This window comes from Taudactylus pleione, unplaced genomic scaffold (genome assembly GCF_031769625.1).
Source record: "Taudactylus pleione unplaced genomic scaffold, aTauple2 ptg000611l, whole genome shotgun sequence".
In the NCBI taxonomy this organism is placed as follows: domain Eukaryota; kingdom Metazoa; phylum Chordata; class Amphibia; order Anura; family Myobatrachidae; genus Taudactylus; species Taudactylus pleione.
Window position 1 is genome coordinate 5584519 of NW_028285013.1, and position 27197 is coordinate 5611715.

General features: G+C 43.1%; 1 protein-coding gene across 7 annotated transcripts in view; it reads right to left on the reverse strand.

Moving 5' to 3' along the window:
- Positions 1–12681: 12681 nt before the first annotated feature.
- The window catches only part of CTBP1 (C-terminal binding protein 1), a 284958-nt gene continuing 270442 nt past the window's right edge, over positions 12682–27197 (reverse strand). For 6 of the 7 annotated variants that reach the window (XM_088454290.1, XM_088454296.1, XM_088454297.1 and 3 more), the window contains exons 6-9: positions 25259–25389; positions 22190–22317; positions 16351–16468; positions 12682–13896 (exon numbers count right to left, since the gene is read on the reverse strand). In XM_088454290.1, coding sequence (XP_088310416.1) covers positions 13710–13896; positions 16351–16468; positions 22190–22317; positions 25259–25389 — 564 coding nt within the window. In that variant the 3' untranslated portion in view covers positions 12682–13709. The remainder of the gene's footprint in view (positions 13897–16350; positions 16469–22189; positions 22318–25258; positions 25390–27197) is intronic. The other variant, XM_088454291.1, reaches the window with a different exon arrangement.

Below are 27197 nucleotides of genomic sequence, written 5' to 3' on the forward strand. Positions count from 1 at the left end.
CTCCAAGGTCTGATATGTCTCCCCTTTATCTCTCTCTCCAAGGTCTGATACTTCTCTCCCCTTTACCTCTCTCTCCAAGGTCTGATACGTCTCCCCTTTATCTCTCTCCAAGGTCTGATACGTCTCCCCTATATCTCTTTCTCCAAGGTCTGATACGTCTCGCCGTTATCGCTCTCTCCAAGGTCTGATACGTCTCCCCTTTATCTCTCTCCAAGGTCTGATACGTCTCCCCTATATCTCTTTCTCCAAGGTCTGATACGTCTCGCCGTTATCGCTCTCTCCAAGGTCTGATACGACTCCCCTTTCTCTCTCTCCAAGGTCTGATACATCTCCCCAACAGTATCTTCTTCCCTTTTCTCGTACCACATATCTTTATCCTGGGCTCATGTCATATCATTACTTCCCCCGCTACACCCTCTCTCATCTGCCTGTACCTTCAAAGTACTCTGCATCGCCCTCACTTCCTAGCTTACTGGAGCTGGATCTACCATGTTACATACACGCATCACTGTACTCTCTCTCATCACCTACCGACATCTCCCTAACCCTCATGCCTTCCTCACTATCAGCTCTTGCTGCTCTTTGTACCAAAAAAAAAAAATAACCCATCACATACCTCCAACCCTATCTACATCATGAAAATTGTATTGCTTTTTTCCCTCTCTCCCCTTTTTCAACTTTAACAGAAATGCTAAAATAGGTCTGTAAAACCACCCAGGCCCTAATTCACAGGTTCTCAAACTCTGTCCTCAGGACCCCAAACAGTGCTTGAAATAATTATCTCCACCTGTGGATCTTGTAAAATGTGTTAGTGAGTAATGAGTACACCTGCTGGGCGACCTGCAATATGTGACCTGTGTGGGGCGAGTTTGAGAATCACTGCCCTAATTCAATGGATTTTTGATGCTCCTATAGTTAACTGTCCATGAAGCGTTGTGAAGTGTTGCGCATGCAACCTGATGGGGGGAGGTCATCGCAAAAGTTTTTAAGGGCACCTATGTACCGCCCTTACGCCCATGCTGTGCACACATCTTTGGCATAACCCACTGCTGTGCTGGCAGCCTAAGAGTATGATGGTACAAGTCAATAATAAGCTATTGGTCTTTGCAGCGCCCATCTTCCCGCACCATAGTTGTTCCACGTCGGGACACTAAGATAGTCCCATGGGCCAGGGGCTTTATAAACTCCATCCTTCTGCAACCTATCCCTCAGCCCCCTTGCAGTTACTTAAACTTTACACACTTCCTCTGACACTACGTTCTATGTAGCGCTTTCCAAACAGGATTTCTCACTCACCCAAACTACTTTAGTGACAGTCTGTCTGCACCTTGAGGTTAACCTCCAGAATCTGTCCTCTTACCTTCTTTGAAGACCATTCCTTCTCTTGCCTCCCCACCTATGCATCACTATCAGCCATTGTGCCTCATGCAGAGTCTCCCAATATTATGACAAGTGTTTGGCATGGCTGACTCTCTTCCTATATAGTGACCTATTTTACTACCAACACAACCACCTCTAAACTCATCTCACTTACTTTCTCCTAGGAACATTATATTTCTCTCATCTTCTCGCTTCTAGGCTCTAGCTCCACCTTCTCGAAACAGTCTTCTCTCTGTTCAGCAACTAGATTTGTTTCTGCGTTAACTTGATTCACGTACTCCCCTGCACGCAAATTCCCCTGCACATAGTGATACCTAACGGCCCCCAACCTGATATTCTTCTCGTCCTGAGCTCCGCTAAGTTCCACTCTTCTCTAGTATTAGTGCCCTGTCTTGTATGGACATTGCAATCTGCAAGCTCATACACACTGGACGATGTGCTATATGAACGATATTGGTGAAAAATTTTCTATTGAACTTTCTGTAGTGCAGGCCAAACGATATTGTGTGTGTACACACTGATAGATATCTTATGTTTCAGTGAAGTTATCCTGCCACATCTCTAAACAATACGCAATTCTTGACGATAACGTCAGATTGGCCTGCATGTATGGACGGCAAAAGATATCGTTATCGCCCAGCGGGAGCGTGCATCATTGGTCATTCACTGCATACACACTGAATGATATCATTGTCCATATCGTTCATAAAAATCGTCCCGTGTGTATGCACCATAAGTCTACAACGCTACACTCAACACAGGCCATAACGAGGCAGCTCTAATGACCATTCAGTGGTGTCCGTGGTATGGATAGGTGCCAGTCAAGAAAATCCTGCCAGTTTCTCCAAGAAAATCTACTGCAAGTCCCTAATAACCAGGCAGTCGACTCCACACATCCAGACCCTCTCAATGTACTGTCATCTTTTCCCCCAAAACATTGGCAGAATGTGCCCCTCACACTATGAATATTATCAAAACTCATACACTTTCTCATCACCTCTTATTACCACCACTCTCTCCCATCTAGAAGGCTTCTCCCGTGCTCTTTCAACTTGTGAAACTACCTAACCTGCTTTAGCAGATCATCTCCCCAAGCATTCGAAAGCAATCAAAACCCACATGGTTCACCATGGCTTACATTACTCCTACTTGATCGGAGGGTGGGGAAGCAGAATTACTTACCGGACAGGGAAGGAAAAGGAGAATGAATTAAAGGGCAGAGGAAGGAGAGTGAATTACAAGGCAAGGACGGGGAAGATGAATGAACTAAAGGGCAGGGGTATGAAAGTACAAAGATTTACAGGGCATGGAAAGGAGAATGCATTACAGAGTATGAACAACCATTATCTACTGGTATATCTGCAGATGGGATGTAGGTAACAGACCGATGGATGGCACCACTGGGGGAGGGGGGGGTTAGGCACTAAGGAGAGAGACTTAGGTTTAGGCACTAACGGGGAGGGTTAGGGTGCAGGGTGGGGAGGGTTAGACTACAAGAAGGGAGAGTTAGGGGGAGAAGGGGGAGTATATTTACCCGGCCCGTCAGGATACAAACCATCGGGATGCCGCTGTCTGTATTTTGACAGGAGGCATCCCGACAGCCAGCATTAAATACCCATTCCCTGCAGATATATCTTTCCAGTGTGTACCGACCTTTACAGAGGAGTCTGGTGAAAAATTATATGGGAGGGAGTTTGGAATGGAATATTTCTATAAAATAGCAGCATTGCCCATAGTGACCTCTTACGGAATGCATTTTGCATCTATCCGAGCTGAACAAAGGTGTATTACTGATACCAGAATCATCCATCATTGCCCATGTAAGGGGTGACTAACGCCATTCCTCTGTCCATCACACTACAGAGAAGCATTGGTGGCAGCAGTATTAGAACCTTAAAATGGCCCAGGAAAAAAATTATGTAAGAGGTCTCAAACAGTATGTTGGACCAACAAAGAAGGTGGGGTTAAATATTTCTTCTTTCACACTGCTAAGTTTATGTCACATTATCTATGCCTACCTGTACCCAAACATTCTAGTGACATACAGTACAGAGAGCATCCTAGCGACAGATACCGTGTTTCCCCGATAATAAGACCTACCCCGAAAATAAGCCCTACCCTTCATTTTGTAACCCGATTTAAATTAAGCCCTACCCCAAAAATAAGACCTACCTGAATCTCATTTTGAGCTGGGAACGCTGCAGAGACCAGCGTTCCCAGTCATGCAGTGCGCGGGTGACATCATGACGTCACCCGCGCGCTGAGGATCCTGTGCGGCTGCGCCTGCTGGATCATGTTAGATCCAGTCAGCGCGCAAGTGAGAGCGACATCCCGGATGGCGGCAAGTCAGGTAAGTGCACTGCAATAAGGGACACTGCCACAGGGGGGCCTGCATAAGGGTCACTTCTACAAGGGGGCCTGCAAGAGGGTGGCCTGCATAAGGGGCACTTCTACAAGGGGGCCTGCATAAGGGGCACTTCTACAAGGGGGCCTGCATATGGGGCACTTCTACAAGGGGGCCTGCATAAGGGGCACTTCTATAAGGGGGCCTGCATAAGGGGCACTTCTACAAGGGGGCCTGCATAAGGGGCACTGCTGTCAATGATAATTAATGTATAAGACCTACCCCGAAAATAAGCCCTATGGTGTTTTTTTTAACAAAAAAAATAAATAAGACAGTGTCTTATTATCGGGGAAACATGGTATAGTGTACCACAGAGAGGATATTAATGTCTGCAATACAATGCAGAGAACACTAGTGACAGTCATAAAATACAGAGAGCATTGAAGTAACCATCATACAATACAGAGAGCATCCCAGGGACTGTCCTACAATACAGAGGGCATATTAATTACCATTATATATTACACAGGGGATCTTGGCGATATCCATACAATACAGAGAGCATTCTACTGGCCTACATACAATCGCATCCTAGTGACCATACAAGACAGTGGGCATCTTGCTGACATCATACAATGCAGTGGCTATCTTAGTGACTGCCATACCATACAATACATAAATCATTATAGGGACTGCCATATAATACTAAGAACATTCTAGTGCCAGCTGTACAATACAGATCATGTTACAGAGTGTCAAAGCCCATTATGTTTACTTACAAGCTCCTGCTGTGCTCATCTCCTGGGGCTGCAGCGGTTCAGCTGCAGCCCGGCACCCATTGCAGGTGGTCCCTTCTCCCTTATCACTGCATCCATCCCCTGGTCCTGGCCTGCGGCAGTGGGCTACTCTCCTTGCTGACTGCTAAGCGGCAGATGCCGCTCTGCCTTCGATTAAAAGAGGTAGGCATGCAAAAAGTTACATCACATTTGGTGCCAAATGAATATTCCCTCCATATAAAAAGGTGTCTCTGGGACTGCTCAGTGACAAAGTATTAGACTCAATACATCTCATGTTTGTTCCTGGTGAACTCTCTGTGCAAGTCATTAGTGATTTTTTGGTTCTGCTATCCTGTGACCTGATTCTGCCTGTTCCCACATTTGCCCATCTGGTTCTGACCCATTTCAGATGACTCCACTCCAATCCGCCACTAGACAAGAAACCTTCATCTGTCTCAGTTCCTTTATATCACTAGTCTTACATTGGAACCCAGACTGAGGGTGCAGCAAAGTCAAAATACCTGTGCAGGGTTCCTGGTGAAGGCTACAGATATGTTAGACTCTGCACCTTAGTTAGTCAAATCCAAGTGTACAGTCAGCATCCACATCATCATCTACCCGAACAGGGCCACCATCAGGGGGGGGACTGCCGGGACTGGAGTCCCGGGCCCGGACCCTGGCCCGCTCCTACCACTAGCTGCAAAGCCTGCATCCCCACACTACCTCTTTAACAAAAGACTGCCCATCGCCGCCAGCCCAGTTCCCACTAAATAATTGGAGGCTGGGCTTCTCCACCAGCCTCCATCTACAGGACACGCTTTGCTTTGGACACGGGTGTCGTCATGACGTCACGTCGCACTGCACAGCTGGAGGTAAAAGGTTGGAGGAGCCACGATGCTCCTCCAAGCAAGTGAGGAACAGGTCTGCCGGGGGAGAAGAAGGGACTCGGAGCCTGTAAGGAAATAAAGTAATTACAATAAGTGGAAAAAAACTGGGAAGGGCGGTCTGGTCTGGTCCAGTCATATTTAATCGGGGGGAGAGAATTTGGAAAAAGCTGGGGGAGGGCACTGGTCTGGTACAGTCATATGTAAAACCAGGGGACAGGGATTGGGAAAAAGCTTTGGAGTGCAGACTGAGCACTGGTCTGGTTTAATAATTTTTGGACAAAATATTAGTAATTTTTATTTTTATTGGGTACGACTAAGATAGCAGGGGAAGGGGGATTGGGGAAGGAAAGGATGGGGGGGCCCTGCCTATTTTGTCAGTCCCGGGCCCCACAATTGCTGATGGCAGCCCTGTACCCGAGAGTTGAGACAGTTCACATCCTAGTGACCGCCATACAATACAGAGAGCATTCTAGTGCCAGCCATATAATACAGAGTATTTTACTGTTAAGCCATACAACACGGAGCATGCTAGGGACCTAAATACAATATAAATTCCATGGTCACACACAACCTTCCTCTTGTGAAACATTCTGTCATATCATGATTGACTACCCCACATATCATGGCCCATATATTAACTCTCCTAATATCATGGCTCCCCTGTATCATATCACTACCCTGTATTGACTCTGATATAATATGTATCCCTCTGTATTGATGGTCTACCATAACTGTCCCTCCTGTCACACCAAGTGTTTCCCTGTACTCATGTTGTACAAATGAATACATTTTCTTGTGAGACCGCGGCCAATACTGGCAATGACTCTCTATCATTGCCTCTTCACTGTTGGGGCTGACCCCTATAAGCCAGGATGTGCCCAATCAGTACAGCATCCCTGTCCCGGTGCCTTCCGAAATAGTTATTTAGGTTTGATTACCAGACAACCCTTGTCCATCACACTACCAGCAAAGATGACATTAGGTTTGGCTGCCAGTTACATGCAGAGAAAAATGGGGATGCTTCCATAGTTACATAAAAAATAATTACCAACATGAAGGTTCAGCTGCGAGACAGCAACGCTGAATAATTTCCCATGATGAATTAGAAGAGTTACAGTAAATTTATGCTACAAGCAGCTCACTTTCACTTTCCATTAAATCAGCCATTTCAGAAGAGTATAATGTTTCTTCCAACAAGAACATTATAAAGCGATTCAGTTAGGGACGATTAGGAATGTTTTTCCTTCGTGTCTGGGGGGAGAAAGTATTTATTTGGCAATTTTCACACCTGAAACAAAAAGGCAATTGATGAAAATTGCTGCCAATAGCACATCTCAGCTAATGGGAAGAACAAAGAATTGTAGCAAGTAAGAGTTACTTTAATATTGAAAGCGTTCTTATCTCAGTCTCAAGGGTTAAATGTCTCCCTACAAAGTGATGTATACAGTTTTGTATCATTGCCTCCACAATACACAGGGGCAAATGGCGTACACGCACATTACATAGAACACATACATACACACTGACTATGGGAGCCCGGGATGCTGCAGGAGGTCGTTGATGGGTACGAGGCCGGGCACCTTGCATTATTAGAGCCTCATACACAGCAGAATGCTGCGATTCGTACATCTATGGGCAGTGAGGAGCAGCAAAATGAGGTGATTCTATGAGAATTGTATCAAAATTGGCTCTGTCCCTCCCCATAGACCTGCGAATCGCGGCATAATGCCAAGAGGGGACAGGGCTACGATCATGGGCAAAAAAAAAAAAAATTGGTCTTCCAGGGGGAATTTCTGGGTGCTCAGAACCCCCCTCCCCCCCTGCATGCACCAGATACAGGTAGTGAGAACGGCATAAGGGAGGTCATTATAACAAAGGACAAAGGAGTATTTTATAACAGACGCCATAAATACGATTGGTTCATGCCAGCCCTTTATTATAGACCATAGCTAATAAATGAGGGTTTGATAAAAGATAGACAAGAATAAGAGACAATGGCTAGACAACAGATGTTAGGGAATACATACGATGGCGGGCGGTTCAAATCCCCACAACGTAAGCACGGCAGGGGTGAAAATCCCGATCGTACTAGGTAAGTATTTCCTAACCTAATCCTAACCCTCCCTTGGGGGGGAGGTTAGGGTTAGGCCCCCCCTAAAACTTAGGTTTAGGCGGCGGGGAAGGGGGTTTTAGGTTTAGGCAATTAGAGGGGGAGGTTAGGGTTAGGCATCCCTAAGTGCCTAACCCTAATCCTCCCAATAAGTGCCTAAACCTAATCCCCCCTTCCCCGCCGCCTAAACCGAAGTCCCCCTGGGGGGGTGCCTAACCCTAACCTCCCGGGGGGGTGCCTAACCCTAAGTCCCCCCCGGGAACCCTAAACCAAACCCTCCCCCCCCTCGCGGCTTCGATCGGTAAGCCGGGTGTCGGGCTCCCTGCGTAGGTCTAATGACCAGCGTCGGAATTTCGACGCCGGTCATTAGACACCTGCCGAGATTAAACAGTCGGGATGCAGACGGTCGACATTTAGACCATCGGCATCCCGACTGCATCCCGATGTTCGACAGGCAATAGGTCGACATGGATGAAGGTCAACACAGAAAAGGTCAAACAATGGTCGACACTTTTTTTTCTAATCCTAATCTTCACCCTAAGGCTAACCATCAACTTGGTGCCTAACCCTAACCCTCCCTTCTGGGGCCTAACCCTCCGGTAAGTGCCTAAACCTAAAAAAAAAAAAAAAAAAAAAAAACCCCACAAAACACGACCATATTTTTGTGTTGACCCTTTGTACCTGTCTATCATCATACATGTCGACCTTTTCTGGGTCAACCTTTTGTCCCTGTTGACCTATTGCCGAACATCTGTTGTCTATCTAGACATTGTTGACCTTTTTAATGTCTGTCTATTGACTGTAAGCCATTATTGTTGCACCGCAGAGATAACAGGACACAACCAAATTCCACTTTAGAATCCCTAAATGGTGATTCATCTCTTTTAAATACCTCAAATGCATTTGTAAACCATTCCCATTATTCACAATCCTGATTTTTTTTTTTTTTCTTTGCCTCAAAACCTCTGCAGCCTTTCGATCACACGAGGGTGTTAGCAGATCAGGGACAAGAATGTTTTAAGTACTTGGAGTGTGTACATTATGTGTGGCATGAACCATGGGTATACTTTTAAATCCAATTAAAAAACATATAAGGCCTGATTCAGACCTGCTCGCGAGCGGGTCGATTGTGTGCTCTGCGCATGCACAGCGGCCGCTCTGCGCGTGCGCAAGCCCCGGAGCGAGAGAGAAATTCTCTCGCTCCGTGGCTCACTACAAATGGGGCGGCTATAAATGTTGATCGACAGCTCGCCCCGATTTGTAGGCGTGGCGGGGGGGTGGCTTCACAAACGGAGGCGTTCCTATGCGAACGCCTGCCGTTTGTGGGCGGCCCCACTGACATCACCAGTGATGTCAGTGGGAGAGCTTCCAGCTCTATTAGAGCCAGAAGCTCTCTGGGGCTTGCGGCCACAAGACCCTACCACAGGGGTCTAGTCGCAAGCCCCGATGGTCACAATGGTCTTGACCATCGCGACCATCATCCTGCCCACTCGCTTTAACTGTGGGTGGTCACCCACAGCTATGCGAGCGGCCAGGAGGCCGCACAAAAAAAACAAAAAAAAAACTTCCTGATTAAGAGCGTCAGTCTCTGAATCAGGCCCATAGCCACCTACAAGGGACTGGTGGACAAAATGACCAGCCCAGCTGTGATGGAAAGACCCTGGGATCAAACAAGAACTGCAAAGGTTTCTTTCTTATAGTAATTCCACGGGAGTACTGCCCCATAACTTCACTTACTATAGTTGTGAACACTTTCAGAGCATGAAAGAGAAGCCAGTATATTGTACTGTAAGTACTTTTAAATGAGCATAAAAATAATTCCACCGCATTGCACATTATAAGACAGAAGGGTGACATAACAAGCAGTGTAAATAGGGGAGAAGTGGGCCAGTGGCAAAATTGGCCATAGCAGCCAATCAGCTTTGAGGTAGCATTGATCACGTACATACAATAGGTATAAGCTGATTGGTTGCTATGGGCAACTTCTCCACGGTTTACACTCCTTGACAAGTCAACCCCCATATTGATGAATTGTTGGTTTATCTAATGGATGAACAGGACAGTATGCGATGGAATGCTTAGGCACTTTACCTTTAAAAGATTTTAGACAAAAAAAATAAAATAAATTATATATATATATTTTATTTAAATTCTATAAAAGTGGAGGCCACAGAAATAACAGATAGTTGCATGTTGTGTTCTGCTTCTACAGACTGTGTTGTGTGCTCTACAAGCCCATTTTGCCGTGCCCCCTCCCATAAGGGCTGTAGCAAGTTTGGCGCCCTGCACAATAATGTATCCGGCACCTTCAATCTTCTCTCTCAAGTCACAAAATAAAAAAAAACTATCCCCATTAATAAACCCCGATTCACACACACATACAATCATTCACAGATGTACCTAGCAGCCTCTCCCCAGTACTCTATTTCAGCTTTCTGTCCAGGCATATTCTTCTCAGTTCACACTTAACGTGCCATCCCGGGACCTGCCTCTTCCTTCATTGAAGCTGACTGAGACGGAAGGATTTGTGCATGAGCTGGGACAGCAGTGGGACTTACCACGTGCCCTTTGCGCTCTGTGCTTGATCAGCAGTACCCTACACAATCGGAACCAGTAGAAGGGACCAGAGTTAAAAGGTCACCTTCTGCGTCCCTTGCTTCAACCCGTACAAATGTGCGGAAAGTATCATTAAGGCCTGGGTACATAAAGTCAACTGTTATTGAAGAAAAAAAAAGAACACCAAAAATCCTATACCCCTGTAATTGCCATAAGTATAGTAACTGTCAGACCTTAAGGTGCCCATCCACAAGCAGATCTCAAAACGACTGCACGATTACGACATTGCAATCGTGCAGTCGTTTGTCAGTCTGTGATGAGCCTGCACTGATCGAGCAGTCGTTCAGTGCAGGCTCATCAATCATCTGCAAACATGCTGAACCTGACGTTATCAGGTTGTCCAGCGTGTTTCCACAGTGATAGATGTCTAAACGACCAGCGGGAGCGCGCAACGCTGGTTGTTTTAGACATTTTTGCAAACAATTTGTGAACGATTGAGCGATAACGATATCGCTATCGTTCAACTTAATCGTCTAGTGGATGCGCAACTTTACTCTGAAGTCTCAACAGGAGAAGTGCGTGCCCCAGACAGGGGCTGCCCGGACTGCAGGTGCAGAGTCAACTGCAGACCTTGTCGCTTTCCTCCACCCCAATCTCTGCTCAGATTTATCTACCCAGTTCACCAGCACGTCCATTGCATTTAAAAAAGAAAAAGAAAAAATGCTTATCCATGCAATGCCCCAACACACCCACCCAACCCAGATGATACATACATTATAAAATACCAAGGACTTACAGGCTGAGTCTCCCATATCCAAATATTCAGAAATACAGATTTTTTTTATTTTTTTTTAGCACGACATGCTTTCTGATGGTTCAATGCACACAAACTTTGTTTAAGGCACAAAATTATAAAAAATATTGTATAAAATTACCTTCAAGCTGTGTGTATAAGGTGTATATGAAACAAATGCATTCTGAGTTTAGACTTGGGTCCCATCCCCTAGAAATCTCATTATGGTATGCATATATTCCAAAATCAGATATCCAAAATATTTATGGTCCTAAGGATTTTGGATATGGGAGACGCAACCTGTACGGCAATTAGAAACCTCAAGAGGCAGATTAGGAGGGAGCCTGCTGCCCCCATCATTTGGTGCCCTAGGCTTTGGCCCACGTGGCCTTTCCCATAGTCTATAATAGATGAAGTGCATTATACAGTAAATAGATTGGCGCTTTTGGATAATGTTGAAGCCATAATATGTAATCAATTGCATTCCTTAACCTTACAATTAGTTATCAGAGTAGGTAAAATTTTCCATATAGTAGGTAGAAAGATTTAGAACAATATTCTATGGCCTTCAAGCTCCCAAACTTCCCATTAACTATGTCCCTGGTGGTTCAGATTCTTGCTGCTTGACGAGACACTAGGAACAGTACTAACTAAAGTCAAGTTTAGACCAGTAGTGGCCGTTCCAATCAGGTGCCACAGTCAACCAAGAGGAATCCGGACCATTTTTAAAGTCAACCACAGTCTTCCCAGAGGTCCATATACTTGGAGGTACTACACCGGTGAGTCATTCCATGTAAAGCAACAAAATATATGTTGCCATAAACGCCTATCAATAAAATAAAAAAGAAACTGAACTGGGAAACGATCATATTTATGTTCTGCGTTATATAGAATTCAGACAACTTTACCAAAAAAAACATTAAAATCAAGCTGCCACCAAAACTTGGTTCGTTACCTCGATCTTTATCGACCGTATTGGGATCTCACAGCAGTTTAGGCAAATGTACCTCAAATGCAGTGGCCACTTTAGTTACAACGCTATCTACCTAATATAAGTATAATTTTGCTCCATTACCTTGCTGTAACCATTCAGTGGTATCACTATGGGCCTTCCTGACTTCTTCCTTCCTGATGCCTATTGTGGACAAGGACAACCATATATTGGGAATAAAGCCTATATCGGGGAAGAGCAAAAAGGCCATGGTCTATAAGCTGGTTGTTAAACGATGGCAGTCCAAGCCTTACTCTGCTTATAGGGAATGTGCTAGAAGAGGTAATAACCAGTAGACATCGCCCAGCTCTCTAATTGACCGATAGTGCTGGTCTGCTTCTACAGTGGTGACTCCAGCAGCCAGCCGAAGACCTCTGCAAAAGTAGCTAGTATGTGCCATTAGCCAATAAAACTCCAGGAGCTTTCTAGCGCAACGTTACTAACAAACATGAGCAGAAGGAAGAATGGAGGCCGGTGTCAAATACACCAAGGGGAGGGGTTAGGCTGTTTTGCACTGGCCAGTAGATAATGGGCATTTGTGTTATTTTATTACCTAGCTACAAGAGAATAAGGCCTGTATCTTACACTAGCCATCACATAAGAGACTTTGCTTTGTGTGCGAGATCTGCTTCCTACCACTTCCCTATATTATGTTTAATTTTCTTTAAATATAGGAGTTATTTTTTGTTACTATTTAAAAAAAAAAAAAACAACAGACAAAACACCTTAGCTGACAGCACATGCTGGAACTTCTAGTTTCACTACAGATGGAAAAACAGGTTGTCTTACCTCTCCTCAATATTATTACCCAAGACTACTTAAATAATAGAACTATTGCGACCTGTTCATTGTCAGGGATTTTTATTCCTTTAAAATAATTCATACAAATGGTTACACTCACAAACATGATTTTTAACCAAGAAAAAAAAAAAAATAATAATAATATTGCTAGCCTACCACATTACCAGAAAGGAATGTAGGCAATGAAATGTACTACCTTTCAGTAGTATAGATTTCCCGCATACTACCAATATAATATATTTTTATTTATTTTTTTTTAAACCGGTGACAAGAAGCACTTATGCTTGTTTATTGAAATCTTGATTTTCTTCAAAATTTAAATGTAAATGTCATAATTTGTAATAAGGGTATCCATGCCGAAATAAGGGGGGAAAAAAAAAAGACTTTCCGAAATAAAAAAAAAAAAAAAATACATATGTAAGACAAGCAGGTAGAAAAACAAAACAAAAAAACAATGCACTGTGTGGTTTGAAAAAACAAATAATGGGAAAATGTATTATCCTGAGAAATCTGCCAACTGCCTTATTTATTGGGCATGTTATAACATATAAAAGAAATTGTAAGCTTTTTTTTTTTTTCATATTTCCAAAGTGGTTTGCTGAATGCCTCCCTTATGTTATTCCCCGTTGATAATTATGCGAACCAACCCTTTTTTTTTTTAAATGTTCTAAAAACTGTACACAGACAAGTACATTCATGATATAATTAACTACTAACTTTTCTCGCCCAACAAAGGACCAACAGGACACAGAACAGTGAGGTCAGTCCACTCAACAGGGACAAACTACAATATTTTTTTTTTATATGGAGGGGGGAAAAAAACAAAAGCAAAAAGTTTCCAAATCCGCTCTTCTCCCGTTTTACACTGTATATTTGGACCAAAACTCTAAAAACAATTAGGATCTGCCTGTAAGTTCATTATTTCTGCCACTATCCAAAAATCCAGGTTACACTTCATATTTTCATGGTTTTCTCTCTTTACTCTTCGTGGGTTTTTTTTTGTCTCCGCATGATTTCCAGATATCCAATGCAAGGAATGGTTGTCTCTTAATTTATTTATTAGGTCATTGGCTACAACTGGTCACTTGGGTGGTCTCTGTCAGCTTCTGGTTTGACGGTTTGGCCAGGAGAAGGGGCGTGAGGCGGATGGACCACAGCTGGGTGGCCGTGAGATAAAGGCATGGCACTGGGAACGATCCCTTCCACTGCTGTCTGGATGCCAGCTGGGGCCACACTTACGACACCTGGAGGGTACCTGCTGGAAAAAAATAAATAAAAATTATATTATAATAAATATATCTATCTATCTCTCTTAATGATGTGACCAGTGTGTGTGTATGTATGTATGTATGTATGTATGTATGTATGTATGTAATATATATATATATATATATATACACACACACACACACACACACACACACACACACACACACACACATACACACACTGGTCACATCATTAAGTTGCAAAGAGAACAAAAAGCAGGTGGTTCCCAAAGTGGCAGGTACTGGCCTGTTGGTAGAGTGTGTTTACTTAGGGAAGGGAGGGGGGGGGGGGGGTTAGATTTTAAAAATTAATGGTTACTGTTTTGTGTTAATATCTTCGTCAATTGGACGGGGGACTATAGGGATGAGCCTTTAGAACCAAGGGGACAGTAGCCCCAAAAAAGGTTTAATAACCACTGATCTAAGGCAAGAAAAAAACTCCAATAGGTCAATGAACACAAAGAAAGAAAAAGACACTGAAAGAAAAACTGGTAGTCAGCTCCCTGCAAATCATGTAAATGGATCTGCTTCATAGGGGTAAAATAGGAATATGCAATATTTTTTTTATTTACGTTTCTGTACAACCAACACATTATTGTGCGCAAAATCTGAGCAAGCATGTAAACAATGTATAAATTAATCCAATTGTTTTCACCAGACAACACTAAATGCCTACTCGCCTACATTTTGGGCCAAAGAGCAAGTTCAGAGGATGCAATGATGTCGCCACCGGCCTCGCAATAAGGCACTTCAAGTGGGGCCCATGATGATGAAATTTGCATCAGGCCCCGCCAACCACCACTGCACAAATGCAATTTTTTTCTCTCATGTTCCAGCCCCCACCCGCTTCCCAATAATGAGAAACCGTATTTGGCAGGGGTCACCTTTTATCCCCCTCCCAAATCCAGGACAACTCCAATAAATTCAGGAGTCTCTTAACAATGCTGATTTTATTTTTTTTTATTTTTTTTTGGCAAATTCAACTGAAATTCAAGATAAAAAACAAAGTGAAGTGTCCGCGTGCTTTAGTTTTTCTTTACATTTTCTAATCTTTCACTTCCTGTGGCGAGGGCGCCCGTGGAATGATACGTCTAAATGAGAATGATAAATCAATATATGAACATTCCCTCATCTCATATTCCGCCAACAGATCAGTAATCTTTACCTCCGGAAGACACAGACTCCGAGATCAATATTACAAGACTATAAAATCGTTATTAATTATTAAAGCAGCGGTGAATAGGTGTGTGTGATATATATATATATATATAGAACGGCAGCAGGTATCACAGAACTCGTCTTGGCAGGCAAAATTTGCGCTGTCGGCAGGAAGGTGATTGGAAGCAGATGAAAGGGAGGATAAGGAACCTTTACACGGGCACATAATTACAGGAGAGGCGCTATATTACCAGTGTGACACTTATATAGTAAAGCAGGACAAAGTGTATTTGTATGTCGTTATTTCCAGCTCCACAATGGCTGCGACTGGTAGGCGTCTCACAGCGGAAAGTCCATTAGCATTTTAAACATGCCAGTGATCAATCTGCAGTTACATTCAGAGGTTAGAAAGTGCTAACACACGTGACGGTTTAAATCCTATTTACAGGGAAGGAGCGCAGCGGATCCCAGAGCAGACGGATACGTTGGCATGTGCAATGCAAGATAAAAGAAATCCGGAGGACTCCAGTAATCGATTCAGATTGTGCGCTCAAGGTAGGGAGCTGTCGCAGAACATATTTGGGGACATTTGTGGCAGAGAATGCAGGGAAAAAACACCCCCATCCCTTAACGGCAACGGATAAAACATAACATAGAACACTACAAGGCAAAAAACTAGAAATAGAGGAGAAAGGATATTTAGGGCTTATGCATTAATAAGTGCAATGGCTGCATGCAAATTATGGATCTGACTCGCCGCAATTTGCAACGACGGATCCAAACCTACGGAAAAAAATCCAGCGTTGTTCTGGTGCCGGGACTGCTGCTCCGAAATTCAGCCATTGTGAGAACCCCATCATCAAGTTTAAAACTTTTAAGTCCCTCCTTGCAGTGTTACTGCTCATGTGTAACTTAAGGTCACACACGTGTGTGCTACAAGGGACCAGAAGAGGCCCTGTCCCTGGATGTATTTTATAAAAACTTTAGAGCACGTAATGTTTCTTTACCTGAACCACTGCTCTTTTTGTTTATTGCCGAGACTTAATTTCCAGCCTACACATCTATTTATGTAGATCTAATACAGGAGACAAGCAGATACACATGAAATGTTTCTTTTAAATAAAAATTAGGTTAATGTCGATTGCATGAACCAGTTGTCCATGAAAGTGGCTGGCTGGTGGTTGATGCTCTCCTGAAGCGTACAGATAACACCATTGCCCAATCAATAGACCCATTCAATAATTTTATTAGAGTTATTATATAGATCAAAATGTGCAGGTGTTTACCTGTATGCCGCGCCATTCAATTCTGGGTGAACTACGCCGGGATCCATACTGGCCCAATGTGTTGCTGCTGTTAAGTGATCTTTATTGACACAGTTTTTCAGGCTGTCGGGAATACGACCTTTGCAAAAGAAAAAATGTATAAAATAAATTTTCCGACACATAAATAAAAGATTGAGCCTTTTTTGTTTAGGTCTCAGGAACTTCCTATCCTGCCATTGATTGTATATGAAGACATAGAACGGATGAAGGAGGGCATCGGCCAAGACAAATGTTACACACTACAATTTCTTGCTGCAGCAGGTCTGTAAAAACATACATCAAAAACATTCTAAAAAGGACAAAACAATTTATAAAAATATCTAAAATTTGATCAAGGATCTACATACAGTCTGCAATTGTTGTACCCTCAAAATAAAGTGGTCTTTAAGAAAAGCGGAAACATGCCTCAGAGGATTTTACGGGTCATCTCTTCCCTCCCAAGGGCAAGACAGAACCTTGAGTTCTCTGTAAACCATGACCAGAACTGGAATATCAATTATGCGATTGCAGCTTTGTGTGTGACCCACAAAAACATTCGCCGAAAAAGTCAGACAAGTTATTATAGTGCAAATATTGAATCATTCAAGCCACTTTCAGGGCCTTTCCAAAGAAACATGAGATCACCTATATAGCATCACCATAGGATGAGGTCTGAAGACCCAAATTAATTGGCAAAATGTAGTGTCCATGGCAACACCCATCAATAAATATTTTTTATCAAAAACTTAAAAATGATGTGGCTAAATAAAATATTTTCCAAAACAAGAGACTTTATATCAGTTGACAATTATCTCTATTTATAGAAAACCTAATGAAAGGAAAATCCCAAACTATCCATTTTAAAATAGAAAAAAAAAAATATCAGTAGCAAATGTTTTCCTAAATAATTTCAAAATGAATTAACAAAACTGGATAAATATGAAAATAAGGGGATCTCTCAAGGTCTTAATACATCTACGACAACAGTCTACACATTATCTGTGCGTTGAATGATCAATCTCATTGTAGTTTTCTTTAAAAGCTAGATTTTGTCGGTTAAATTACAGATGTGTACTCATACATCTAGCCTCCTGTCGCGTTTAACAGCCATCAGAGTCACGCCATGCCGAGACTCTGTAGCGCCAAGAGTCTTTTTACCTTCAAATGCGTTTTATTTGCACAACTATGCAAAAAAATAGCACAAGCAGCTTCTGCTGATTAAAATGATATACAGCAGGCCTATGTTCTGTGTGGGTCTGCCGATGTATCTGCATGCGAAACGCTACGTTACAGCCGCTGACACTAACGTAGCATTTCACATGCAGATACACCTGTACTCGCTCAGAGAACATAGGCATCCTGCATATCATTTTAATCAGCAGAAGCTGCTTGTGCTATCTTTTCCCATCATTGTTCAAATAAGACACATTTGAAGGTAAAAAGACGGACTAAAGGACGCTCAGCCCTACAGAGTCACATTGAGCTCCCTCGTTGTGTGGGGCGTGACTTGTAGCGCACGGAAGATAGATGCATGTGGGCACAGCTGTATATTTCATATTTTCTAATTCTTGAAAAACGAAATCATAAAATATGTACACATTTTCCTGTATTGTGTTTTAATTTAATTATTTTTTGTTTAAAAAGAATTTAAATCATCAATTTTCATTTTTTAAAATACTGGAAAAAAAAATCTCTTCTGCCACTTTCGTTAGAAAATGTGGCGAATCCCACAAACTTCAAGGTTGTCAGGCTTCTCTGAAATCTGTCCAATGTTTTCATTTCAATCTATGTTTTGCTAGACATTCTACTTCATTAAATATGCATTGAAAATTAATAAAATATTTTAATTTCTTCATTGCGTTGTAGATATTTTCTGTGGTTGACATATTTATTATTATGTATTTATTACCAGTTATTGCACACACATTCCACAGATGGTGTCTAGGCACCAGATGTTACAGTCAATAGGACTGGGACAAAAGGTCGACACACTAAAAGGTAGACATATAAGAAGGTTGACATGTACAAATGATCGACAGAGTCAAAAGGTCGACATGAAGATGGTCGGCACAAAACTGGACTACATGTTGTTTTTTTTTTTTAGCCCTAATCTTCACCCTAACCATAACCCTCCCTCCTGGTGCCTGACCCTAACCGTCCAGTAAGTGCCTAACCCTAACAAACAATCATGTGTTGACTGACACTGTCGACCATTTTCATGTCGACCTTTTGCCCCTGTCGACCTATTGACTGGTGTCTATTTAGATATTGTCAACCTTTTACTGTCTATCTACAGTGTCTTGCAAAAGTATTCACTCCCCTTTGCATTTTTCATGTTTTGTTGCCTCACAACCTGGAATAAAAATGGATTGTGTGAAGGTGTGCATCATTTCATTCACAGAACATGCCTACAACTGTGAAGTTGTGTTTTTTTTATATTGTGAATCAAGCAACATTTAGGACAACATAACAGAAAACTTCAGCCTGCATAACTATTCACCCCCCTAAAGTCAGTACTTTGTCGAGCCACCTTTTGCGTCAATTACAGCTGCAAGTCGCTTTGGATAAGTCTTTTTGAGCTTGCCACATCTTGCCCCTGGGATTTTTTGCCCGTACCTCAAGGCAAAACTGCTCCAGCTCCTTCATGTTGGATGGTTTCCGCTTGTGAACAGCAATCTTCAAGTCTGACCACAGATTCTCAATTGGATTGAGATCTGGGCTTTGACTAGGCCATTCCACCACATTTAAATGTTTCCCCTTAAACCACTCGAATGTTGCTTTAGCAGTATGCTTCGGGTCATTGTCTTGCTGGAAGGTGAACCTCCGTACCAGTCTCAAATCACAGGCAGACTGAAACAGGTTTTGCTCAAGAATATCGCTGTATTAGCACCATCCATCTTTCCCTCGACTCGAATCAGTTCCCAGTCCCTGCTGCTGAAAAACATCCCCACAGCATGATGATGCCACCACGTTTCACTGTGGGGATGGTGTTCTTGGGGTGATGGGATGTGTTGGGTTTGCGCCAGACATAGCGTTTTTCTTGGTGGCCGAAAAGTTAAATTTTAGTCTCATCTGACCAGAGCACCTTCCTCCATACATTTGGGGAGTCGCCCACATGCCCTTTGGCAAACTCAAATCGTGTCTTTTTATTTTTATCACTAAGTAATGGCTTTTTTCTGGCCACTCTTCCGTAAAGCCCAGCTCTATGGAGTGTATGGCTTATTGTGGTCACATGCACAGATATACCAGTCTCTGCTGTGGAACTCTGCAGCTCCTTCAGGGTTACCTTTGTTCTCTGTGGTGCCTCTCTGATTAATGCCCTCCTTGCCCGGTCTGTGAGCTTTGGTGGCCGCCCCTCTCTTGGCAGGTTTGTTGTGGTACCATGTTCTTTCCATTTGATGATGATGATGATGGATTTGATGGTGCTCCGGGGGATCATCAAAGATTTGGATATTTTTTTTATAACCCGACCTACAATTGTACTTCTTAACAACTTTGTCCCTGACTTGGTTGGAGAGCTCCTTGGTCTTCATGGTGTGATGCCTCTTGCTTAGTGGTGTTGCAGCCTCTGGGGCCTTTCAGAAAAGGTGTGTTTATACTGACAGATCATGTGACACTTAGATTTCACACAGGTTGACTTCATTTCACTAATTATATGACTTCTGAAGGTAATTGGTTGCACCAGAACTTTTGAGGGGCTTCATAGCAAAGGGGGTGATTACATATGTACAGGACAATTTTCAGAATTTTATTAATAAAGATTTTTTTTATATATATATTTTTCTCATTTCACTTCACCAAATTAGACTATTTTGTGCAGAACCATCACATAAAATTCAGATAAAAAAAAAAAAAAATTGCAGGTTGTAATGTAACAAAACAGGTAAAAAGCCAAGAGGGGTGAATACTTTTACTAGGCACTGTATAGTCCAGAACCAGTGAAGCTTACACTCTACTCCTTATCACATTCACACACACTAGGGTTAATTTTGTTGGGAGCCAATTAAACTACCAGTATATTTTTGGAGTGTGGGAGGAAACCGGAGCACCCGGAGGAAACCCACGCAAGCACAGGGAGAATATACAAACTCCACCCACGAAACTCAGTGCTGTGGGGCAGTATTGCTAACCAATACACCATCTGTGCTGCCCGCAGACAGTAATGAAAACCACATATTGCTGCTTTAGTTCTGTTAAAAAAAAAAAAACATGAAATGGGTAAAGAATAAAAAGGGTTTCGTATAGCTAAAAACCCAGGGTTTCGAATTCCGCTGGCCAGTCTTTTTGGATTTAAAGATTTTACTTCGCGACAAAAGATCCAACAAAACTGTAGGGCTTGGCGATGGGGTTGGCTCCCAGAAAGAGGTGAAACTGCCCAACCAGGACGAGAACACAATAAATGCTCAAATTACAAGGGAAAGTGTTTGCTAGAAAGGATATCGTTGAAGTATAACTTTGCTTTATATTTATAATCAAAGAGAGAACATGTTCAATGGACTTAACAATATTATACAATATTTATCGCGGGCCCGGCTATAAATTCAGAACAGTCTCTGTTTTTTGTAGCGGTGCCTTCTAAAGTGGAAGGAAAATAATTTTAGGACACTGTAAATTGTTTAGTGAGGAAGAATATAGCCCTGTTTGTTCATCTGGCCTGGACACGATAAAGGTTATGTGCAACATCAGATGTACATTATAACAAGATATGCGTTTTTGGAGCGTCCTTGGGTTTTGGTTAAAGTCGTCCGGTCCTGAAGCTCTGGCTCTAATCCGCACCTATATAATCCTCTGATATTGCACGCTACCAGCGTGTTGGTACGGTCGTAGCAATGAACGACGCACTGCGTCTCTGACTGCTACTCCCAATGGTTTTGAATCTCCCTGACCTCCGCCAGCGCTGTGTTGGTGATCTGTTTCTGGGCATGGCTCGCAAAGAAATCCAGGTGCTGTTTTACCCATGGGACTGTTTTGCTTTTTTTGATTGCAATAGTTGCGGAATGCCGTAGATGTTTTATGCATTTTCACGGGCCCTTTGGAGGATTGTATATTCTATGCTTGGGTAAATCAATGGTTAGCATTTAGGTCGCCAATTTAACACCCAAAACTGCTGAAGGAGAGCAATGGTGTTAATGGTGTTGAATGAGCTTGATCATGACTGCAGTGTTTCATGGACATCCCAGGACTTACACGGAGGGTGTCACAGTAGCTGCAGGTGGAGGATTACACTGGTGTATAGTAACTGGTAATGCAACTTCACTTTTGAAACTGAAAATGAGAGTAGTGCTACTTCCATGAATGGGGTGATCTGCAGTCACAGCAGCCCCCCAGCTTAACTCAACCCAAACCACTGGGACCTCTGTAACATGCCGTTTTCCCGCTCTATCAAAGTCTTACCTAATGCCATAACACATTTATAGGGCTGTACAGGTTGGGTGCTCGAGATCCCGGTGATCAAAATCCAGACGCCAGCATCCCGACAGGGTTAGGATACAGACACCTTCCCCTACCCTACCCTTCCCGGTACCTAAACCTAACCTAGTGCCTAAACCTAACCTCCCTCTATCCTCGCACCCTAAACCTAACAGTCCCCCCCCCAGTGCCTAACCCTAACCTTCACCCTAGTGTCTAACCCTGCTACTTACCATCGGGATTCCGGCATCGGTATTTAAGCACAAACATCCCCCCTTTGCCGGGCTATTGACCGCATCCCGGCTGTACTCCCATTCATTCAGCATTAGAAGTGTCTATCATTTCATATTAAAGGGCATTCAGTACCAAGCGCCAGCAGCCTCCAAGTGAGAGACTCCGTAGCAGTCATTACCTGTGATGGCTCTGCGGATCTCCCTGGCTGCCTCTTCCCTCATTTCTATGGAGGCCTGTTCGCTGTACCAAGCTGCGTGCGGTGTGCAGATGAGGTTCGGTGCATCTTTCAATGGACCTTGCGCAAAGCTAAATTGAAGAAGAAACCTGTCACTTTTGGGCTACAAAAGGATTCGATTCAACCAATGGTTTAGTTACATTTTTTACTATGAATAAGAACATCTTAAAAACAGCCTAATGTACAGTTCCCACACCACAGGAGTTCAGAGTACCGGAATTCCTGCAAGCCGAAAAAAAAAAAAAAAACCCCGATGTATTGCAACATTTTTAGGCACTGGTTGGGTAACCAGGTAGCAATGAGCCAAACCTGGTCTTATAAGTGGTTTCAAGTCTATAATGTCAGCGTGACCAGACCGGCTGATATCCTACACTGGGAGAAGCTCTTCAGCCAAATTCATAACACTTTACCGGCTGTGCCTTTAAATAAAAAAAATAAAAATAAATTATATATATATAGGAGGAGTAAATGCTTACAAATTTATATTACAGTACGTATAAAAAGGACCACCCCAGGCAGCTCATCGGTTTGGATTCCTTTTTATTGCAGTCGGTGCATTTTTTAACTAATGGTACGGCACTGCGTTAAAACGCACTTTGTTTATAAATAGCTTGTAATAGTGCCGTCAGTAACTACCATCTGATATAGCATAATGGGGCATGAAAATCTAAGTTTACATTTGTTCAATGTATCAAAAATGTACTTTTTAAAAGCACTTCCCGTGCGCCGCGCAGGACTCCCTCCAACTGAGTGAATGTAAAAAACATGAGATGATGGCTGGGAAGTGGAACGCGCTGCATTCTAAAGTCTTCAACGGCTTTCATATTTCAAAACATAATGGTGTCTAATGCGCGTACGATGCATTAACAGGAGGATCCTGTGACATGTAACAGTCTGTAAATTAATAATGTGCATCTATATCGTGAGACTGCATTTGGTCTCTAGGTGGAGTTCGGACCCATTTCAATGGCTGAATCGTCATTACATATCAATAACGTGTGTCTGATGTAGGACATATCAGCCATAGATCCAGTCTTGGTCTGTTAAATCCTTAAACTGTGCCCTACATTCATAAGACGTTCAGCCCTGACATAAATTAGTGACTGAAGTTCTTTAAATTACTATTTATTTTAATACTATTCTCTATTTAACAGCAGAGGGCGCAACCTTCCTCAACAAAATGTATCCTCATTGCCGGCTATGGGACAGTGCGGGGAGAGAATTAATAGTAAAATGCAGTCTGGTATTAGAAAAATCCATTATTTGGAAAATGTCCCAAACATTCCAGATAATAAATACCATATTATTGGCCAGTGCATGCTCAGGAGAAGACCCCTGCTCTGCTCTTCTGAGGCTGGAGTGGCATCGCCGGGCACTCCCCCAAAATTTTTCTATGGGGTTGGGGCGATACAGCCGGCCGAGTGCTTTTATACAGGTCACAGATCTCTGCGATGACTTCTAATAATATATATAATAATATAATGTATAATACTTTACAGTAAGGGATGCAATGCATTATTCCTTATATACTTTATACACAAGTTTCCCTAATGAACACAAATGATAACATTAGCACTAAAGCTGCATACACACACGATTTTTTGAACGATTATCGAAAACGATATCGTTTTTCGTTCAATCGATGAAAAAATCATTTACTGTGAGTTAAAACGATGATCGATTATCGTTCATGCGCGTTCACATTTGTAGTTTAGTCAGACTGACCAACTCCACGATTTTCAGTAAGGGAATATGTAAAAAATAGTTTGTAGTTCATTTACTAAATGTAATGAACGATTTTAGTAAACGATTTTCGTTCTTTTTTCCCTTGAAAAAAAATGAACGAAAATAGTTTACTAAAATCGTTCATATACTAAATTGTTGTGTGTGTACGCAGCTAAAGCGATAAGTAATTACTTTAGATTAAAATTGTGTGTGTAGTATATAAGCATAAATAAATAAATATAAGCATCAGAGTAACAGCTATCTGTGGCCCGCAAAACTTAGTATAACTTGCCACTCTCAACATCTATTGTTAGGGAATTGGTATGAAATACAGTCAGCCGCATGGCCGGCGGTTCGATTCCCGTCAGCGGCAGCCCGACAGAAGCAGAGTGCGACGCAGCGGAAGCCCGACAGCGCTGGAAATCCCGATCGTGGATAGGTAAGTATCCACTAACCTAACCCCCCTAACCCTAACCCTCCTTAGGGGTGCCTAACCCTAACTTCCCCCCCCCAAGTGCCTAACCCTAATCCCCCCTCTAAGTGCCTAACCCTAACCACCCCCTTCCCCGCTGCCTAACCCTAAGTCCCCCCCGGGGGTGCCTAACCCTAACCCTCCCTCCCCCTAGCCTAACCCTAACCCTCCCGGGGGGTGCCTAACCCCAAGTCCCCCCCGGGAGCCCTAAACCTAACCCTCCCCCCCCGCGGCTGTCCGCTCGCGGCGCCCGGCATCAGTACGATCGTGATGCCGGGCGCCGGTCTCCCAGCGTCGGGGGAAATGCAGGCGTCTATATCTAGACGCCCGGCATTTCACCCATGCCGGGATAAGACAGTCGGCTTCCCGATTGCCTCCCATTGTTAGGACTAATCATTATAAATAGATTTTACTATTGTACATTATTTATGCGGTATCAGAGATTCATACAACACTGACTGAACTATAGACCCTCTCTCCCGGAGTGTCCAGGAGACTTCTGAATTTTGGGGAGCCCTTCTGGACCCCTCGGAAGAGTAGACCATTCTTCTGCGCTTCCCACCCTTGTGGAGGTCCTTGACGTATTTCACATAACAAGCCCGATAGGTGGTTCTTGAGAATGCAAATCATGGCCCCACCCCCTATGGCGCAATCAAGTGAATCGCATCTTTGCGTACCAGTGGGTGGGTCAGTGAATGGGGTCATCAAACCCAACCCACTTGCACTCACCCCTTGGAATTCTCCTCTCATCTCCTGAAAAGGAGAGTCCAAGGAATAGGCAAGTGTGCCAAACCAACACCAATAAGTGACAGTACCTGAAAGGTTCGGACTCATGGACATCTAATGCTGCTCCTCGTATCCTCCCCTCCTTCAAGGCTTGTGCAAGCGCCTTCTCATCGACCAATCCCCCTCGGGCTGTGTTTACCAGGAAGGCTCCCTGCCTCATCTGTGTAGGCGATCCAACGTAAAGTAGGCGTCAGAAACCATCAAACCACATGCTCTTATTTTAAATGTCTAAGTTACGCAATTGTAAAAGTCACTCCATTTTCCATTAATAAACAGTATATGCTCCGTACATTTATTTAAGTTTTGCTAATCCCCTGTACAAGAGTAGTGTAACATTCGGAACAGTTGTTGCTCTAGCCATTGTGTGTCGCATAAAGTTCTTTGTGTTCTGGAGGTATAACTGCATTGCGCAGACAACCGGAACCTCCTCGGCAGCATGGTACAAGTCTAAGTCCAACATCAGACCTTTGTCTTATGGGCGGAGGATTTAATCAGACTACATAACAGAAGTTATACAATTTATCTTTAAATAATGGACTGTAAGCTTTTTGGGAGACTAAACTAAAATGGCATTAACAAAAACTCAAGAACACATTTGCGCCTTCCTCTCAACTCTATAAAAGTACGGAGGATGCAATGGTGAATGGAGACTCTTATTTCTGCAGGTTACAGAACACATCAGGACTCGGAGAATAGCCAATGTCTTGAATAACCAGCTATAGGACAGCTGTCACCTGGAGAGGTTGAGCCTGCCTCAGTTGTCATGGTAACAGAACTCTCCCCGGCAGAACAGAATGCGGAGGCATCCATTTATACATCACCGTACACATAATTTAACGCTCAGGTCCGTCTCCGACACAGATTTAGAGAAAAGGTTTAGGTTCACTACACGGCAAAATTGGTGTTCTATTCTTACATTTAACATATACAGGGTTTTGTTCCCTAGTGGTAGAAAAGTACGGTAGAACAAACACTGAAAACCTGACAGTCACAGACCTCACATACAGGAAGACCTTACCAACAGCACCTAACCCTTTAACCATCTGGACTCAAGCATGGATATCCTTAATGGCAGACTTAGGGAACCTCTGCTCTAGTGCCTAACCCACCCCCTAACCCCAATACTTACAGTCTGGATGCCAGTGCCGGGGTTATATGCCTGGTGTCGGGATTCCGGTGCCGCTTATTTTGAACACCGGCATCCCGACTGCTGGGATCTCAACACTATTCCATATGCACATAACCAATGCCATTCTGGTTTCCTGCTTAATGAAAGCCCAAGCTGTAAAATAGTAAAGCTGTGCCATGACTGCAGGAGTACGATCTGGCACCAGTGTGCTAGGAGTCAGTGTAGAAGGACTACATGTGCTTTGGGTTCCTGTATAAGGTTTTATTCTCTTTAATTGGAAATACATGGCATCCACTCCTATGTACCATCTAGCAGAGCTCCTCACAGTGACTGGAGCAAACACTCATTTGTTGTATGTACAACAATATAACTGAATTTTTCGCTCTCTTTCTGGTTATCCAAACTACTGTATCTGAATACAACTGAGCTGCTGTGTTGCTGGATGTAATTATACTGTTCACTAATCTGCTCTTTTTGGCTGAAAGGCACCACATTTTTTTTTTCCTACAATGTGATTACTGACCGAAGTCTACGATGCTTGAGGAAATCTCTGCCCTCATGATCACCACCTTATGCCAAATATATTCCATTCTGTAGGATTTGTTTTTGTTTACCGGTGAACACTACAAGCATAGTCTTTATACAAGCAAAGTTGTATTGTGATCCTTTAATAAAGCTATTCAGATGTAGCTATATGACTATATCCATTTTGACCACAAGATGGAGACAGAGAGCTATCACAAGACCTAAGAAGAACAGTAGTCAGATACTGTATACAGTATAGGAGATAGAGACGTTGCTCTGGTTTTGGCACAGGCATAGTAGCTTCTATTTATTTA